We start from the raw sequence: 19770 nt of genomic DNA on the forward strand, positions 1-19770 counted from the left end.
GTACATATTTGACAAGATACAGTCGGCTCGAGCTTGCACTCCAGCTTCACGTTCAGTGTGGTTCAGACGCGCGGAGCTTCTCAGCGTTTTACTCAAAGTTTGGTTTTTGTCAGTTGGTGAGACCACCCCAACAACACAGCAGTCATGGACGCCATCAAGAAGAAGATGCAGATGCTTAAGCTAGACAAGGAGAATGCCCTGGACAGAGCTGAGGGAGCTGAGGGAGACAAGAAGGCAGCGGAGGACAAGAGCAAACAGGTTGGCATCCATAGAGAAATCGGGTTCTGTCTTGTTTGGGCACGGAGTGCTTTGGAGCGTTCTCTCTCTCTCTCGATATGGATTAAATCAAGTCTCAGAGGATGAGTATGAGGATCAGTATTGATTGTTGTATTTAATCGTATTAGGAATATATTTGTTTTTGGGGCGTGACAATATTTTATTATTTGACTCCAGGAAGTTTTAGAAAATATTTATTGTTTGACCGATTCATTTATACTGCTTCATGCAGGATTAAGCCTAGTATAAACTAATATTCTTTGATCAGCGTTATATATATATTTTTACCCTAAAACATGAATAGCGTAGTCTATTGATTAAAGTATGCCACTCTAGTGTTGTGAGTGGATTGAATAAATTACATGTCAATACTTGTCCAAAGACAAAGAATATGATATGAAGCATTTATAAGTGTTTGCCTTTTTTCTATGACTCTTGGCTTTTGTTTTCCTCCTTTTTTTGTCTGTTTCTGGCTGTGCGTCCACTCTGTTTGTGGCACACCCCAATTGACTGATGATATTATCCACCAACTATCAGCTTGAGGATGACCTGGTAGCGCTGCAGAAGAAGCTGAAGGGAACAGAGGATGAGTTGGACAAGTACTCTGAGTCTCTTAAGGATGCCCAGGAGAAACTTGAACTCGCTGAGAAGAAAGCCACAGACGTAAGTTTGAAGATGCGCGGTGGCATAAACCTGTCCGAAGTGTTAAGAGTGGATTCAGGGGGACCACGAACAGTCTGCTAACATGGAACCTCAACATGTTTCATTCTAGGCCTAGTCATCATACATATAAGTTAGGATTATTTTATTGTTTCAGTTTGGAATAGCCTACATAATTGTTTATGGTTAATAGCTGCGTCTTCATTAGGCTCGACCTGCAATGCGCAATATTCCACGTGTTCACTGAAACCGAATACGACTGAGTAGACCAACTGTAGGCCTAACAAATGTGCCTTGTGTGCCACCCTCCTCGAAGATGCAAGCAGAAGGTTAAATTTAGCTGTGTTTTATATGGCCAAGTTACAGGTTTAGGCAGTGTACCCTGTGCTCCCCGCAACCTGTTGGGTTAAAATGGGGGCCCGTTTAGAATTTCAGTTAAAAGTTTGGTGGAAGTTTTTGAATATTTTAAATGCCTTTTCATTTAGATTTGTAGGTGTCATACATTATATCCCAGTCGTCAAATTAAAACTTTTACTTCTCCTTTTATTGAGAATGTTGTAGGGGACGCCAATAATTAAACGTTTGTTCTTATAGGAAACATGCCTCTTATTGTGTCAGTTTAGAAAGAACACCTAATTATGATTTAAAAAAAACATTAAACAAAAATGGTACCACAAATATTTATACTTTAAGTAGCCTATAGGTCTATTATTATTATCAATGGGGATAATCATGTTACTTTTGTCCTTATGTAATCGATTTTTATTTTTATATACAATTAATATCTTCAAATACTCTGCTCTGAGCAGAGATCCCATTATAGGCTAATGGCCAATAAGTCATTATGACATAATCACATTATCTCACTATAATACAATAAATAAAAACCTCTTTAACAAAATCTTTCTGGATATTTTGAGGCAATTCATGAAATGTGTTACTTCCGGTGTCATTTAGAGCAAATCCTAGCCTCCCCAGTAGCAGAGTCGTGAGCAGATTTTGTCATCCCGGCATCGTTGCGCGTTTCTGTCCCGAGAACCGTCAGAAAAAGGCATAGGCAATAGAAAATAGGCAGTAAACAAGCGAAATGGCCGGGCTAACTTCGTTGGAAGCTGTAAAAAGGAAAATTAAAGCATTACAAGAGCAGGCTGACGGTGCAGAAGAGTCGGCAGAGAGGCGGCAGAAGGATCTGGGTCTGGAGAGGGATGCGAGAGAATCCGTAAGCCCTGGCTAATAATTTAAGACAATTAGTCTGCAGCCTGCCTGACGACAGTATTATTATAAATCTGATCAACACGCTTGGTAGAACGATAGACAGAATATAGATGATTTTACGGTACTAAAAACGTCAATATTTTGTCTGTCATGTGATGTGCTAAAAGGATGGAGAAATGGGACAGTAAGAATCGATTCAATGGTAAAACGCGCCAGGCTCCAAAATAAACACATTAGCTTAGGCTGCTGCAGTTTCAACATGCTCCAGTCGATCATACACTATCATCCTACACCTCCTCTAGCTACATACATTTACATAAGTGTTAGCTTATTATGTTTATATTGGTCACTGCCTTTCCAAACATACAAATGAGGCCTATATAAATGTATATTTTATACAATCTTGTCTATAGAATGTTATATATAATGCTGGAGATTTACATGAAAGTACAGGGGCTCCGGAGTGGTGCAGCGGTCTAAGGCACTGCATCGCAGTGTTAGATGGGTCACTACAGACCCTGGTTCCATTCCAGGCTGTATCACAACCGGATGTGTTTGGGAGCCCCATAGGGCGGCGCACAATTGGCCCAGCATCGTCCGGGTTTGGTTGGGGTAGGTCGTCATTGTAAATAATAATTTGTTCTTAACTTACTTGCCTAGTTAAATAAATAAATAAAATACAGTGTGGTCTGGGCCCTTATCCCTTTCTCACACACTAAACCTTAATCCCCTATAGTGTTAAGAAGCACCCCACAGAGGTGTCCAAATATGACACCCAACCTCCTCCATTACACATCTCTCCAGAAAAGTCTGCAAGAAAGTGTGACTGTCTGAGTGTGCATCAGGTTGACATTGTGGTTTCCCCATGTTGTGCTCACTTAGGCCGAGGCTGATGTAGCTTCCCTGAACAGACGTATCCAACTGGTTGAGGAGGAGTTGGATCGTGCTCAGGAGCGTCTGGCCACAGCTCTGACCAAGCTGGAGGAGGCTGAGAAGGCTGCTGATGAGAGTGAGAGGTGAGCAGAGCAGAGACTCCGACTCTGTATCATATACTACACTCGTAAACAAAAAAAGGTGCAATCTAGAACCAAAAATGGTTCTTTCAGCTGTCACCATAGGAGAAGCCTGTGAAGAACCACTTTTGTTTACGGGTAGAACCCTTTCCACAGAGGCCTCTACATGGAACCCAAAAGAGTTCTACATGGAACCTAAAAGGGTTTTACCAGGAGTCAAAAAGGATTCTCCTATGGGGACACCCTTTTGGAACCACTTCTTCTAGGAGTATAGACACAGCCATCATCAGACCCGTCAGTCTGTCTCAAACACAGCCATCATCAGACCCGTCAGTCTGTCTCAAACACAGCCATCTTCAGACCCGTCAGTCTGTCTCAAACACAGTCATCATCAGACCCGTCAGTCTGTCTCAAACACAGCCATCATCAGACCCGTCAGTCTGTCTCAAACACAGTCATCATCAGACCCGTCAGTCTGTCTCAAACACAGCCATCATCAGACCCGTCAGTCTGTCTCAAACACAGCCATCATCAGACCCGTCAGTCTGTCTCAAACACAGCCATCATCAGACCTGTCAGTCTGTCTCAAACACAGTCATCATCAGACCCGTCAGTCTGTCTCAAACACAGCCATCATCAGACCCGTCAGTCTGTCTCAAACACAGCCAACATCAGACCCGTCAGTCTGTCTCAAACACAGCCATCATCAGACCCGTCAGTCTGTCTCAAACACAGCCATCATCAGACCCGTCAGTCTGTCTCAAACACAGCCATCATCAGACCCGTCAGTCTGTCTCAAACACAGCCATCATCAGACCCGTCAGTCTGTCTCAAACACAGCCATCATCAGACCCGTCAGTCTGTCTCAAACACAGCCATCATCAGACCCGTCAGTCTGTCTCAAACACAGTCATCATCAGACCCGTCAGTCTGTCTCAAACACAGCCAGCCATCATCAGACCCGTCAGTCTGTCTCAGTCTGTCTCAAACACAGCCATCATCAGACCCGTCAGTCTGTCTCAAACACAGCCATCATCAGACCCGTCAGTCTGTCTCAAACACAGCCATCATCACAGCCCCGTCAGTCTGTCTCAAACACAGCCATCATCAGACCCGTCAGTCTGTCTCAAACACAGCCATCATCAGACCCGTCAGTCTGTCTCAAACACAGTCATCATCAGACCCGTCAGTCTGTCTCAAACACAGCCATCATCAGACCCGTCAGTCTGTCTCAAACACAGCCATCATCAGACCCGTCAGTCTGTCTCAAACACAGCCATCATCAGACCCGTCAGTCTGTCTCAAACACAGTCATCATCAGACCCGTCAGTCTGTCTCAAACACAGCCACCCGTCAGTCTCATCAGACCCGTCAGTCTGTCTCAAACACAGCCAACATCAGACCCGTCAGTCTGTCTCAAACACAGCCAACATCAGACCCGTCAGTCTGTCTCAAACACAGCCATCATCAGACCCGTCAGTCTGTCTCAAACACAGCCATCTTCAGACCCGCCAGTCTGTCTCAAACACAGCCATCATCAGACCATCAGTCAGTCTGTCTCAAACACAGCCATCATCAGACCCGACCCAGTCTGTCTCAAACACAGCCATCATCAGACCCGCCAGTCTGTCTCAAACACAGCCATCATCAGACCCGTCTCAGTCTGTCTCAAACACAGCCATCATCAGACCCGTCAGTCTGTCTCAAACACAGCCATCATCAGACCCGTCAGTCTGTCTCAAACACAGCCAACATCAGACCCGTCAGTCTGTCTCAAACACAGCCAACATCAGACCCGTCAGTCTGTCTCAAACACAGCCATCATCAGACCCGTCAGTCTGTCTCAAACACAGCCATCATCAGACCCGTCAGTCTGTCTCAAACACAGCCATCATCAGACCCGTCAGTCTGTCTCAAACACAGCCAACATCAGACCCGTCAGTCTGTCTCAAACACAGCCAACATCAGACCCGTCAGTCTGTCTCAAACAGGCCTCAGTCTGTCTCAAACACAGCCATCATCAGACCCAGCCATCATCAGTCTGTCTCAAACACAGCCATCATCAGACCCGTCAGTCTGTCTCAAACACAGCCATCATCAGACCCGTCAGTCTGTCTCAAACACAGCCATCATCAGACCCTCAAACACAGCCATCATCAGTCTGTCTCAAACACAGCCATCATCAGACCCAGTCAGTCTGTCTCAAACACAGCCATCATCAGACCCGTCAGTCTGTCTCAAACACAGCCATCATCAGACCCGTCAGTCTGTCTCAAACACAGCCATCATCAGACCCGTCAGTCTGTCTCAAACACAGTCATCATCAGACCCGTCAGTCTGTCTCAAACACAGTCATCATCAGACCCGTCAGTCTGTCTCAAACACAGCCATCATCAGACCCGTCAGTCTGTCTCAAACACAGTCATCATCAGACCCGTCAGTCTGTCTCAAACACAGCCATCATCAGACCCCAGTCAGTCTGTCTCAAACACAGCCATCATCAGACCCGTCAGTCTGTCTCAAACACAGCCATCATCAGACCTGTCAGTCTGTCTCAAACACAGTCATCATCAGACCCGTCAGTCTGTCTCAAACACAGCCATCATCAGACCCGTCAGTCTGTCTCAAACACAGCCAACATCAGACCCGTCAGTCTGTCTCAAACACAGCCATCATCAGACCCGTCAGTCTGTCTCAAACACAGCCATCATCAGACCCGTCAGTCTGTCTCAAACACAGCCATCATCAGACCCGTCAGTCTGTCTCAAACACAGCCATCATCAGACCCGTCAGTCTGTCTCAAACACAGCCATCATCAGACCCGTCAGTCTGTCTCAAACACAGCCATCATCAGACCCGTCAGTCTGTCTCAAACACAGTCATCATCAGACCCGTCAGTCTGTCTCAAACACAGCCATCATCAGACCCGTCTCAAACACAGTCTGTCTCAAACACAGCCATCATCAGACCCGTCAGTCTGTCTCAAACACAGCCATCATCAGATCAGACCCGTCAGTCTTTCTCAAACACAGCCATCATCAGACCCGTCAGTCTGTCTCAAACACAGCCATCATCAGACCCGTCAGTCTGTCTCAAACACAGCCATCATCAGACCCAGTCAGTCTGTCTCAAACACAGTCAGTCTGTCTCATCAGATCCCGTCAGTCTGTCTCAAACACAGCCATCATCAGACCCGTCAGTCTGTCTCAAACACAGCCATCATCAGACCCAGCCATCATCAGTCTGTCTCAAACACAGCCATCATCAGACCTGTCAGTCTGTCTCAAACACAGTCATCATCAGACCCGTCAGTCTGTCTCAAACACAGCCATCATCAGACCCGTCAGTCTGTCTCAAACACAGCCAACATCAGACCCGTCAGTCTGTCTCAAACACAGCCAACATCAGACCCGTCAGTCTGTCTCAAACACAGCCATCATCAGACCCGTCAGTCTGTCTCAAACACAGCCATCTTCAGACCCGTCAGTCTGTCTCAAACACAGCCATCATCAGACCCGTCAGTCTGTCTCAAACACAGCCATCATCAGACCCGTCAGTCTGTCTCAAACACAGTCATCATCAGACCCGTCAGTCTGTCTCAAACACAGCCATCATCAGACCCGTCAGTCTGTCTCAAACACAGCCATCATCAGACCCGTCAGTCTGTCTCAAACACAGCCATCATCAGACCCGTCAGTCTGTCTCAAACACAGCCATCATCAGACCCGTCAGTCTGTCTCAAACACAGCCAACATCAGACCCGTCAGTCTGTCTCAAACACAGCCAACATCAGACCCGTCAGTCTGTCTCAAACACAGCCATCATCAGACCCGTCAGTCTGTCTCAAACACAGCCATCATCAGACCCGTCAGTCTGTCTCAAACACAGCCATCATCAGACCCCCTGTCTCAAACACAGTCTGTCTCAAACACAGCCAACATCAGACCCGTCCAGTCTGTCTCAAACACAGCCAACATCAGACCCGTCTCAGTCTGTCTCAAACACAGCCATCATCAGACCCGTCTCAAACACAGTCTGTCTCAAACACAGTCTGTCTCAAACACAGCCATCATCAGACCCGTCAGTCTGTCTCAAACACAGCCATCATCAGACCCGTCAGTCTGTCTCAAACACAGCCATCATCAGACCCGTCAGTCTGTCTCAAACACAGCCATCATCAGACCCGTCAGTCTGTCTCAAACACAGCCATCATCAGACCCGTCAGTCTGTCTCAAACACAGCCATCATCAGACCCGTCAGTCTGTCTCAAACACAGCCATCATCAGACCCGCCAGTCTGTCTCAAACACAGCCATCATCAGACCCGTCAGTCTGTCTCAAACACAGCCATCATCAGACCCGTCAGTCTGTCTCAAACACAGTCATCATCAGACCCTGTCTCAAACACAGTCTGTCTCAAACACAGTCATAATCAGAGAGTCTGTCCCAGCCATCATCAGTCTGTCTCAAACACAGCCATCATCAGACCCGTCTCAAACACAGTCTGTCTCAAACACAGCCATCATCAGACCCGTCAGTCTGTCTCAAACACAGCCATCATCAGACCCGTCAGTCTGTCTCAAACACAGCCAACATCAGACCCAGTCTGTCTCAAACACAGCCAACATCAGTCTGTCTCAAACACAGCCAACATCAGACCCGTCAGTCTGTCTCAAACACAGCCATCATCAGACCCGTCAGTCTGTCTCAAACACAGCCATCATCAGACCCGTCAGTCTGTCTCAAACACAGCCATCATCAGACCCGTCAGTCTGTCTCAAACACAGCCATCATCAGACCTCAAACACAGCCATCATCAGTCAGTCTGTCTCAAACACAGCCATCATCAGATCAGACCAGCCATCATCAGACCCGTCAGTCTGTCTCTGTCTGTCTCAAACACAGTCATCATCAGACCCGTCAGTCTGTCTCAAACACAGTCATCATCAGACCCGTCAGTCTGTCTCAAACACAGCCATCATCAGACCCGTCAGTCTGTCTCAAACACAGTCATCATCAGACCCGTCAGTCTGTCTCAAACACAGCCATCATCAGACCCGTCAGTCTGTCTCAAACACAGCCATCATCAGACCCGTCAGTCTGTCTCAAACACAGCCATCATCAGACCCGTCAGTCTGTCTCAAACACAGCCATCATCAGACCCGTCAGTCTGTCTCAAACACAGCCATCATCAGACCCGTCAGTCTGTCTCAAACACAGTCTGTCTCAAACACAGCCATCATCAGACCCGTCAGTCTGTCTCAAACACAGCCATCATCAGACCCGTCAGTCTGTCTCAAACACAGCCATCATCAGACCCGTCAGTCTGTCTCAAACACAGCCATCATCAGACCCGTCAGTCTGTCTCAAACACAGCCATCATCAGACCCGTCAGTCTGTCTCAAACACAGCCATCATCAGACCCGTCAGTCTGTCTCAAACACAGTCATCATCAGACCAGTCTGTCTCAAACACAGTCTGTCTCAAACACAGCCATCATCAGACCCGTCAGTCTGTCTCAAACACAGCCATCATCAGACCCGTCAGTCTGTCTCAAACACAGCCATCATCAGACCCGTCAGTCTGTCTCAAACACAGCCATCATCAGACCCGTCAGTCTGTCTCAAACACAGCCATCATCAGACCCGTCAGTCTGTCTCAAACACAGTCATCATCAGACCCGTCAGTCTGTCTCAAACACAGCCATCATCAGACCCGTCAGTCTGTCTCAAACACAGCCATCATCAGACCCGTCAGTCTGTCTCAAACACAGCCATCATCAGACCCGTCAGTCTGTCTCAAACACAGTCATCATCAGACCCGTCAGTCTGTCTCAAACACAGCCATCATCAGACCCGTCAGTCTGTCTCAAACACAGCCAACATCAGACCCGTCAGTCTGTCTCAAACACAGCCAACATCAGACCCGTCAGTCTGTCTCAAACACAGCCATCATCAGACCCTGTCTCAAACACAGTCTGTCTCAAACACAGCCATCTTCAGTCCCGTCAGTCTGTCTCAAACACAGCCATCATCAGACCCGTCAGTCTGTCTCAAACACAGCCATCATCAGACCCGTCAGTCTGTCTCAAACACAGTCATCATCAGAGTCTGTCCCAGCCATCATCAGTCTGTCTCAAACACAGCCATCATCAGACCCGTCAGTCTGTCTCAAACACAGCCATCCATCATCAGATCATCCCGTCAGTCTGTCTCAAACACAGCCATCATCAGACCCGTCAGTCTGTCTCAAACACAGCCAACATCAGACCCGTCAGTCTGTCTCAAACACAGCCAACATCAGACCCGTCAGTCTGTCTCAAACACAGCCATCATCAGACCCGTCAGTCTGTCTCAAACACAGCCATCATCAGACCCGTCAGTCTGTCTCAAACACAGCCATCATCAGACCCGTCAGTCTGTCTCAAACACAGCCAACATCAGACCCGTCAGTCTGTCTCAAACAGACAGTCTCAAAACATCAGACCCGTCAGTCTGTCTCAAACACAGCCATCATCAGACCCGTCAGTCTGTCTCAAACACAGCCATCATCAGACCCGTCAGTCTGTCTCAAACACAGCCATCATCAGACCCAGCCATCATCAGTCTGTCTCAAACACAGCCATCATCAGACCCGTCAGTCTGTCTCAAACACAGCCATCATCAGACCCGTCAGTCTGTCTCAAACACAGCCATCATCAGACCCGTCAGTCTGTCTCAAACACAGCCATCATCAGACCCGTCAGTCTGTCTCAAACACAGCCATCATCAGACCCGTCAGTCTGTCTCAAACACAGTCATCATCAGACCCGTCAGTCTGTCTCAAACACAGTCATCATCAGACCCGTCAGTCTGTCTCAAACACAGTCATCATCAGACCCAGTCAGTCTGTCTCAAACACAGCCATCATCAGACCCGTCAGTCTGTCTCAAACACAGCCATCATCAGACCCGTCAGTCTGTCTCAAACACAGCCATCATCAGACCCGTCAGTCTGTCTCAAACACAGCCAACATCAGACCCGTCAGTCTGTCTCAAACAGACAGCCAACATCAGACCCTGTCTCAAACACAGTCTGTCTCAAACACAGCCATCATCAGACCCGTCAGTCTGTCTCAAACACAGCCATCATCAGACCCGTCAGTCTGTCTCAAACACAGCCATCATCAGACCCGTCAGTCTGTCTCAAACACAGTCATCATCAGACCCGCCAGTCTGTCTCAAACACAGTCATCATCAGACCCGTCAGTCTGTCTCAAACACAGCCATCATCAGACCCATCAGACCCGGTCAGTCTGTCTCAAACACAGCCATCATCAGACCCGTCAGTCTGTCTCAAACACAGTCATCATCAGACCCGTCAGTCTGTCTCAAACACAGTCATCATCAGACCCGTCAGTCTGTCTCAAACACAGTCATCATCAGACCCGTCAGTCTGTCTCAAACACAGTCATCATCAGACCCGTCAGTCTGTCTCAAACACAGTCATCATCAGACCCGTCAGTCTGTCTCAAACACAGCCATCATCAGACCCGTCAGTCTGTCTCAAACACAGCCATCATCAGACCCGTCAGTCTGTCTCAAACACAGCCATCATCAGACCCGTCAGTCTGTCTCAAACACAGCCATCATCAGACCCGTCAGTCTGTCTCAAACACAGCCATCATCAGACCCGTCAGTCTGTCTCAAACACAGTCATCATCAGACCCGTCAGTCTGTCTCAAACACAGTCATCATCAGACCCGTCAGTCTGTCTCAAACACAGCCATCATCAGACCCGTCAGTCTGTCTCAAACACAGCCATCATCAGACCCGTCAGTCTGTCTCAAACACAGCCATCATCAGACCCTTCAGTCTGTCTCAAACACAGCCATCATCAGACCCGTCAGTCTGTCTCAAACACAGCCATCATCAGACCCAGCCATCATCAGAGTCTGTCTCAAACACAGTCATCATCAGACCCGTCAGTCTGTCTCAAACACAGCCATCATCAGACCCGTCAGTCTGTCTCAAACACAGCCATCATCAGACCCGTCAGTCTGTCTCAAACACAGCCATCATCAGACCCGTCAGTCTGTCTCAAACACAGCCATCATCAGACCCTTCAGTCTGTCTCAAACACAGCCATCATCAGACCTGTCAGTCTGTCTCAAACACAGCCATCATCAGACCCGTCAGTCTGTCTCAAACACAGTCATCATCAGACCCGTCAGTCTGTCTCAAACACAGTCATCATCAGACCCGTCAGTCTGTCTCAAACACAGTCATCATCAGACCCGTCAGTCTGTCTCAAACACAGCCATCATCAGACCCGTCAGTCTGTCTCAAACACAGCCATCATCAGACCCGTCAGTCTGTCTCAAACACAGCCATCATCAGACCCTGTCAGTCTGTCTCAAACACAGTCATCAACACCAAACCCATATACATGACATCAATCCACATGACCACAGTAATACTATTATCATTTCACTCTTAAACGTGTTCAGTAAAGGATGCATTATAAAGGGATTGTATCATTTCAGCCAGTAGTTTTAGAAGAAGCCAAGCCGAGCAAAAATTGTGCACAATTGTGTACAACGACATCCATTTCTTATGATATGTTAAATCCTGCATTTTTTTTTACAATATTCTGCAATTCATATGATACAGTATGTTATGAATTCCAATAAGTACAATATGTGACAACTTTGTAAGTGCTTAAGATCATGTTCAATCTCTTTAACTAGCACACTTATTGAGAAGAGTTCATGTAAAATATGCATAAGCACACTGTACCAGATTTATTGTGTCGCCTAGTGGTTAGAGCGTTGGACTAGTAACCGCAAGGTTGCAAGTTCAAACCCCCGAGCTGACAAGGTACAGATCTGTCATTCTGCCCCTGAACAGGCAGTTAACCCACTGTTCCTAGGCCGTCATTGAAAATAAGAATTTGTTCTTAACTGACTTGCCTGGTTAAATAAAGGTAAAATAAAAATAAAATAAAACAATAGCCAAGTGCCAAATGTAGTTATGGCCCCCACAGTGTGTGGACTGTTGGGCTGCAGATTAATGTCCTGTTCCTTTTAGTTGATCAACATTTTATTTCTTTAAAAAACAAGACAACATGCAATGTCCTCCTATCCCTGACATATGTTCCCCCCGTTTATTCTGTCCTCCAGAGGCATGAAGGTGATTGAAAACAGAGCATCGAAGGATGAGGAGAAGATGGAGCTGCAGGAGATCCAGCTGAAGGAGGCCAAGCACATCGCTGAGGAGGCTGACAGGAAATACGAGGAGGTGAGTTTCCCAGCATTCCTTAGGCTGATACTTTATGATATACAGTACCTTCGGAAAGCATTCAGACCCCTTTACTTTTTCCTCATTTTGTTACATTACAGCCTTATTCTAAAAAATGATTAAATAAAAATAAATCCTCATCAATCTACACACAATACCTCACAACGACAAAGCAAAAAGGTTTTTATTTAAACATTTTTTTTTAAATTAAAGATAAGAAAACAGAAATACCTTATGTACATAAGTATTCAGACCCTTTGCTATGAGACTCGAAATTGAGCTCAGGTGTATCCTGTTTCCATTGAGCATCCTTGAGATGTTTCTATAATTTGATTGGAAAATGTGGTAAATTAAATTGATTGGACATGAAATAAATTGATTGCACCTGTCTATATAAGGTCCCACAGTTGACAGTGCATGTCAGAGCAAAAATCAAGCCATGAGGTCGAAGGAATTGTCTGTAGAGCTCCGAGACAGGATTGTGTCGAGGCACAGATCTGGGGAAAGGTACAACAAAACATTCTGCATTATTGACCAAGATTGAACTCTTTGGCCTGAATGCCAAGTGTCACATCTGGAAGTAACCTGGCACCATCCCTACGGTGAAGCATGGTGGTGGCAGCATCACGCTGTGGGGATGTTTTTCAGCGGCAGGGACTAGTCAGGATCGAGGGAAAGATGAACAGAGGAAAGTACACAGAGATACTTGATGAAAACCTGCTCCAGAGTGCTCAGGAACAAAGACTGGGGTGAAGGTTCACCTTCCAACAGGACAACGACCCTAAGCACAGAGCCAAGACAACGCAGAAGTGGCTTCGGGACAAGTCTCAGAATGTCCTGGAAAAATGGAAGTGGTCTGAATACTTTCTGAAGGCACTGTACTTCTGAGGTACTCGTGTGTGTGTGTGCATGTGCGCTTGTGGGAAACAGACAGCATATAGACCTGTACATGAAACTAAACATATAACATATTGATTGCTTGGTGCACCAATGTGGTATGGTGATGTGTTGTCCTATTATGGGTGAAAACAGGTCGCCCGTAAGCTGGTCATCATTGAGAGTGATCTGGAACGTACAGAGGAGCGCGCTGAGCTCTCTGAAGGGTAAAAACCTTGGAACCAACCACAAAATACAGCACAATTTACTGCTTTGGAGACAACCTGCTGTTACTCTTATTGTGTGCTTATTGCCCTGTTATAACTCTTGTTTCTTTCCCCCGTCGGTCCTCCTATTGCATTCATTCTTTCTCCTCCTCTGCTCCTTCAAACATACATAAAACACCAGCAAATGTGCTGAGCTTGAGGAAGAGTTGAAGACAGTCACAAACAACCTGAAGTCTCTTGAGGCTCAGGCAGAGAAGGTAGGTGTCTGTTTAGACAAATGTATCTCTTCTCAGGTCGTTGCAGTCAGTTATATCCCCATTGCCTGCTAGTATAGCCATAGAGATAAAGGGAGGTAACTCTATTGGGTAGGCCCACTCATTTATGCCTGTTATCCCTTGAACCAGTTCATGTCGGTAGTGCTGTGATGATGACTCTCTGACCTGCGCTCCACTATGTCACTACAGTACTCACAGAAGGAGGACAAGTACGAGGAGGAGATCAAGGTTCTCACAGACAAGCTAAAGGAGGTGAGTTCCCTTTAGCATTAGCAAATTAGCTAATGTTTCCATTCACTTTACCATTAGCTAAAGTGGGACATTAGCGTTAGCATGTTAACCACTAGATCGTCTGTAAAGTGCGACCATAGAAAGGGTGGAGAACATTAGACATTGTATTATATATCTATGTTGGAACATGTTTTGGTGTGATGAGGATGGGAGACACTCATCACATCTTGTCTGCCTCTTGTGCCACAGGCTGAGACCCGTGCTGAGTTCGCTGAGAGGTCCGTGGCCAAGCTTGAGAAGACCATTGATGATCTGGAGGGTATGGACCTTTTTTCCTTTCATTTCATATATTGTGAAGCATTTTCTATGTGAGAATCTGAGGTAAGTTGTATAGTAAAACCGGACATATACAGTGCCTTCAGAAAGTATTCACACCCTGTTGTATTTGTTACAGCCTGAATTTAAAATGTATTACATTTTGTCACTGGCTTACACACAATATCCCATAATATCAGAGGAATTGTGTTTTTAGAAATGTTCACAAATTAATAAAAAAATGAAACGTTGAAATGTCTTGCGTCAATAAGTATTCAACCCCTTTGTTATGACAAGCCTAAATAAGTTCAGGAGTAAAAATGTGCTTAGCAAGTCACATAATAAGTTGCATTGGCACACTCTATGTGCAATAATAGTGTTTAAAATTATTTCTGAATGACTACCTCATTCATCTCTGTACTCCACATATAAAATTACCTTTAAGTTCCCTCAGTTGACCAGTGAATATCAAACACAGATTCAACCACAAAGACCAGGGAGGTTTTCCAATTTCATGCAAAGAAGGGCACCTATTGGTAGATGGGTAAAAAAAACTAAAAACACACGCATTGAATAACCCTTTGAGCATGGTGAAGTTATTAATTACACTTTGGATGGTGTATCAATATACCCAGTCACTACAAAGATACAGGCGTCCTTCCTAACTCAGTTGCCGGAAAGAAAGGAAACCGCTCAGGGATTTCACCATGAGGCCATTGGTGACATTAAAACAGTGAGGGTTTAATAGCTATGATGGGAGAAAACTGAGGATGAATCAACAACATTGTAGTTACTCCACAATACTAACCTAAAGGACAGAGTGAAAAGAAGGAAGCCTGTACAGAATTAAAATATTCAAAAAATCCATCCTGTTTTCAATAAGGCACTAAAGTAAAACTGCAAAAAATGTGACAAAGAAATTAACTCTATATCATGAATACAAAGTGTTATGTTTGGGGCAAATACAACACATCACTGACCACCACTCTTCATATTTTCAAGCGTGGTGGTGGCTGCATCATGTTATGGGTATGCTTGTCATCTGCAAGGACTAGGGAGATTTTTAAGATAAAAATAAACAAAATAGAGCTAAGCAAGGGCAAAATCCTAGAGTAAAACCTGGGAGACAAATTCACCTTTCAGCAGGAGAATAATCTGAAACAGAAGGCCAAATATACACTGGAGTTGCTTACCAAGATGACATTGAGTGGCCTAGTTACAGTTTTGGTTTGAAAATCTATGGCAAGACTTGAAAATGGCTGTCTAGCAATGATCAACAACCAACTTGTCAGAGCTTGAATAATTTTAAAAAGAGTAATGTGTGAAGTCTAACCTTTCATCACCTCCTCTGTGGTGTCATCAGATACTGCACCTACATTCTGCACAGTCAGTTCTGTGCTAGGCAGACTAGGCCAGTGCCACAGCTGACATTATGCAGACCCACAGTCAGTATTTGTTAGGCTAGTGCAGGCCAGGGAAAGAAATGTCTCATGCTGTTGTTGGTGTGACTGTGGCACTGTAGCTGTGGAATTACAATGCATTCACAATGGAGCTCTATATAATTTGGTTGGAGACCATGTTGTCATTTCCTTCTGGAAAAGAAAGCAGCGACACACTATGCCACTCCGATGTAATATGTATTATTAGATACAAACATTTCCACACCAAGCTGCCTTCATCAGGGTTTCGGTTAGTCATTTCCTTATTGGTCTAAACAATCTAACAGGGCATTAGTGGCCTGTGCACATCCTATTGCTCCCTTATTCTTTTTTGGTTTGACATTCTATTTTATTTATTTGTTCTCTGACAATCCATTGTTTTTTCCTACCTTTTCCCCTACTTTCTTTGCTCTGTCTATCATCTCTGTTGTTGTCCCCAACCTCCTTCATTATCACCCCATCGATGTCATCTCCTCCACCTCTCCTCCTCCTCCACTCCACCCATAATAGATGAGTTGTATGCACAGAAGCTAAAGTACAAGGCCATCAGCGAGGAGCTGGACCACGCCCTCAACGACATGACCTCCATGTAATCTATCACCTGCTTGTGTCTGCTTGTGCGTTGTGCGTAGGTCTCACCCACTCACAATTGTTTCTACTGTATACTCCCTCTAGTGGCATATTGTTCTGTATGTTTCATTCGTTTGGATTTTTCCACTCACATTTTAGTTTCAGTGCCTACTAATCTGACTCACTTTGCACTTCTGCCATGCAACAGAAAATAGCTTTTGCCTTTTGTAGTTAACTAGTGGCTTTTTTGTTAGGCTGAGAAAACTATATAGAATCTAACATGCATTGTACAATCAGTTTTTACATGCTTTTAGAAACATCTAAATTGAACTTCCAGAATAGTGTACCTCTCAACCTTTTTGAGCACCTGGCTCTGCTTTCTGTTCTGTGTGCTGTGGTTTCCACCCTGCATGTCATATCAGTCACGTGTCTTTCTATGATTTGTCCCCCCAACGCATTTTGTTTTTCCTCTCATTCTTTTCCAGTTAAATTGTTTACATCATTTCACAACCATCACAGACGCCACCCGCTGGTTGAGAGGCCTCTCTCTACTACAACTATGTGGCAGTATCGCCCAACATCCTGTCCCCTATGTCTCCACGTCTCTTCTCTACCACAGCACATTGGGCCTCTGCTGCTGCTGCCATCCTATAGACCACCTTTTGTACAGAACCCTGACTCATTTTGCTTTCTGTAAAATAAACTTTACATCCATCCATGTCAGCCGTCCTTACCCTTCAAATCTGTAGTTCTTAATTTCCTTCATTTTATTTCCTGTCTATAAATGTTTCTCTGTTTAATTTATTACTGAGCAGCTTTGAATAAAACCGAAAGCTCCTCTTCACAAACGTGTTTTTTGTTTTTGATTTGATTTTGGTTGGCACTATGTACTATGGTAGTAGTATTAACAAAAAATGTGCTTACATTTGGACAAAAGCACATCCACCGAGCTTATTCTTTAAAAAAAAAAGTATACAGGTGTTTATTGACAGGGATAGCAAGAAATTAAGAGGGAGAGAGAGCTAAAAAAGATTGTGTAGAGGTGCGGTGGGACAGGGATTTGACCCCACTCAGGCAGTGGATTGTTTAAGTGCAGAGGGCTGCGGCCATGACCTCTCTACCAACCTCAGGCATGGTTTCAAATTCTTTGACCAGCTGAGTAATTGACATGGATTGATCAGAAACTGAAAATGTATCTGTTTCAGCATCCTCAGCATTCCCGACGATCACACTTTGCTTCATGTTCAAAGCCAAAAGATAATAGTGACGTGTAACATTGGGGATATTCTGTAAACATATAATTCAGTCATTTCACAGTCACACCATCTCCACATTGAGGTGAGGGAGCCATTTCTTAGTTTGCATATAGATGTGATCCTTTAGGCAGAGGGTAGAAAACAATGGTATTTGTTGTGTGTGCTGTTGTAGCATGACACAAGACTCTCTTTCTGTACTAACACACTTTGTTTTCTCTATTCTATTTTCTCTTAACCTGCTTTCTGACTGCAAAGACCCTCTGTACCAGGAGCTTGAGAAAAATCGTCTTCTTTCCAATGAACTGAGAGTGGTGTTAAATCAGGATTAAACTATTACTGGATGTGTTGTGAAATTAGCACTGTGCTCAAATTGGATGAAAAAAAATGAAAGGCACTCTTCGTTTGTGGCACAAAATTAAAATACATTTGTCTTGTCATGTCATTGGCCGTAGACATTTGTCTGATGCTGTGATGGAAATATAGGCTAATGTGTGTCTCTGACACAAACCTAAGAGTGAGGCAAAGACAAAAAATATATATATTGGATAATATTTATCGGGAAGAAATAATTGGACTTGTAGTTAATGCGGAGCATCAGAGAAATGAAATGCATGTTCACATTGCAGGTGAAGAGGGCAGGTTTCACAGACTCACAGATGGATTTTAGTTTAGTTAACCAACATCTGGAATTGTTATTTCATGAACAGCAATTTGATTTAGATAACATAAACTGGATCACTGTCTATAAGTCTATGGCTGAAAGATCGTCCATTGTACAGGAGTAAATCTGGGCATAATCTGGGTCTGTGAAACTGACCCATAATGTATGATAAGGCTTGATATGAGTGTGCATTATAACAATATCTACTGACTGTGGTTGACTAAGGATATACACAGGGACCACCTTTTAATGTTTTAACTATAACAATCTTCATTCAATATTATTGGGTCTGTGAAACTCTTGGTTAAGTCATTTTAATTGTGGTCAAAAATTATAAATAGTCTGCAGGCTTCATTTTTATGTTGCACACATAGTTTGTCACTATCAGGCTAATGATGAGATAAGAGAACTTTGGTATGTGTCAAATGTTGGATCAGACACTCATGGACCTCAATAACATGCAACAACATGGTCCATTATCACACAAGACTGCACCGCTCACCTGCTGTGACCTGGTCCAGCATTACACCATGATCACACCAACACTCACCTGCTGTGACCTGGTCCAGCATTACACCATGATCACACCAACACTCACCTGCTGTGACCTGGTCCAGCATTACACCATGATCACACCAACACTCACCTGCTGTGACCTGGTCCAGCATTACACCATGATCACACCAACACTCACCTGCTGTGACCTGGTCCAGCATTACACCATGATCACACCAACACTCACCTGCTGTGACCTGGTCCAGCATTACACCATGATCACACCAACACTCACCTGCTGTGACCTGGTCCAGCATTACACCATGATCACACCAACACTCACCTGCTGTGACCTGGTCCAGCATTACACCATGATCACACCAACACTCACCTGCTGTGACCTGGTCCAGCATTACACCATGATCACACCAACACTCACCTGCTGTGACCTGGTCCAGCATTACACCATGATCACACCAACACTCACCTGCTGTGACCTGGTCCAGCATTACACCATGATCACACCAACACTCACCTGCTGTGACCTGGTCCAGCATTACACCATGATCACACCAACACTCACCTGCTGTGACCTGGTCCAGCATTACACCATGATCACACCAACACTCACCTGCCGTTGCCATGGAGGGCTCCTCCGTGCCCTCTTTGTGGAGATCTCTGGGGCTTGACTGTTTTCTCCGCTCTCAGAGGGGCTGAGAAAACAAACACAATGGACTTCAACTGGATGTTAGCTAGACAGCAAAGCAGACATATGGCTGAGCAGTCACTTGACTCATATACCATTTATTTTTGTATGTTAAAGTGAGATTTAATTGACAAAATGTGCACGTGATTTATTCAAGCTATTATAATGGACAGGATTACTCTTGACCAATTAAGCCATAACCGAAGCCAAGGTTTAACATTTGTACTTTTTTATTCTGCTTTTGTAACTTGTTCTTTTAGTTATTTATTGTCCATGTTT

At 45.0% G+C, this 19770-nt stretch overlaps 1 protein-coding gene across 5 annotated transcripts; it reads left to right on the forward strand.

The window, feature by feature from the left end:
• The first annotated feature begins 121 nt into the window (after positions 1–121).
• Positions 122–18063, forward strand: LOC115122920 (tropomyosin alpha-1 chain). 5 transcript variants are annotated; one of them, XM_065012070.1, is made up of 10 exons: positions 122–258; positions 814–939; positions 3034–3167; positions 12323–12440; positions 13473–13543; positions 13725–13800; positions 14008–14070; positions 14299–14368; positions 16314–16392; positions 16859–17391. In XM_065012070.1, the coding sequence occupies exons 1-10, from the start codon at positions 145–147 to the stop codon at positions 16860–16862; spliced, it is 855 nt and encodes a 284-aa protein (XP_064868142.1). In that variant the 5' UTR covers positions 122–144; the 3' UTR covers positions 16863–17391. The 5 variants fall into 5 exon arrangements, with proteins under 5 accessions (XP_064868142.1, XP_064868145.1, XP_064868143.1 ...); XM_065012073.1 differs by lacking the exons at positions 16314–16392; positions 16859–17391 and adding an exon at positions 17885–18063; XM_065012071.1 differs by lacking the exon at positions 16859–17391 and having other exon boundaries at positions 16314–16396.
• The last annotated feature ends 1707 nt before the right edge of the window (positions 18064–19770 follow it).

This window comes from Oncorhynchus nerka, linkage group LG27 (assembly GCF_034236695.1).
Source record: "Oncorhynchus nerka isolate Pitt River linkage group LG27, Oner_Uvic_2.0, whole genome shotgun sequence".
NCBI classification, from domain to species: Eukaryota; Metazoa; Chordata; class Actinopteri; order Salmoniformes; family Salmonidae; genus Oncorhynchus; species Oncorhynchus nerka.

Coding starts and splice junctions, on each gene's coding strand:
- LOC115122920 (XM_065012070.1), top strand. CDS start 145: ATGGACGCCATCAAGAAGAAGATGCAGATGCTTAAGCTAGACAAGGAG. Junction 259..813: donor CGGAGGACAAGAGCAAACAG/GTTGGCATCCAT, acceptor ACCAACTATCAG/CTTGAGGATGACCTGGTAGC. Junction 12,441..13,472: donor CTGACAGGAAATACGAGGAG/GTGAGTTTCCCA, acceptor GGGTGAAAACAG/GTCGCCCGTAAGCTGGTCAT.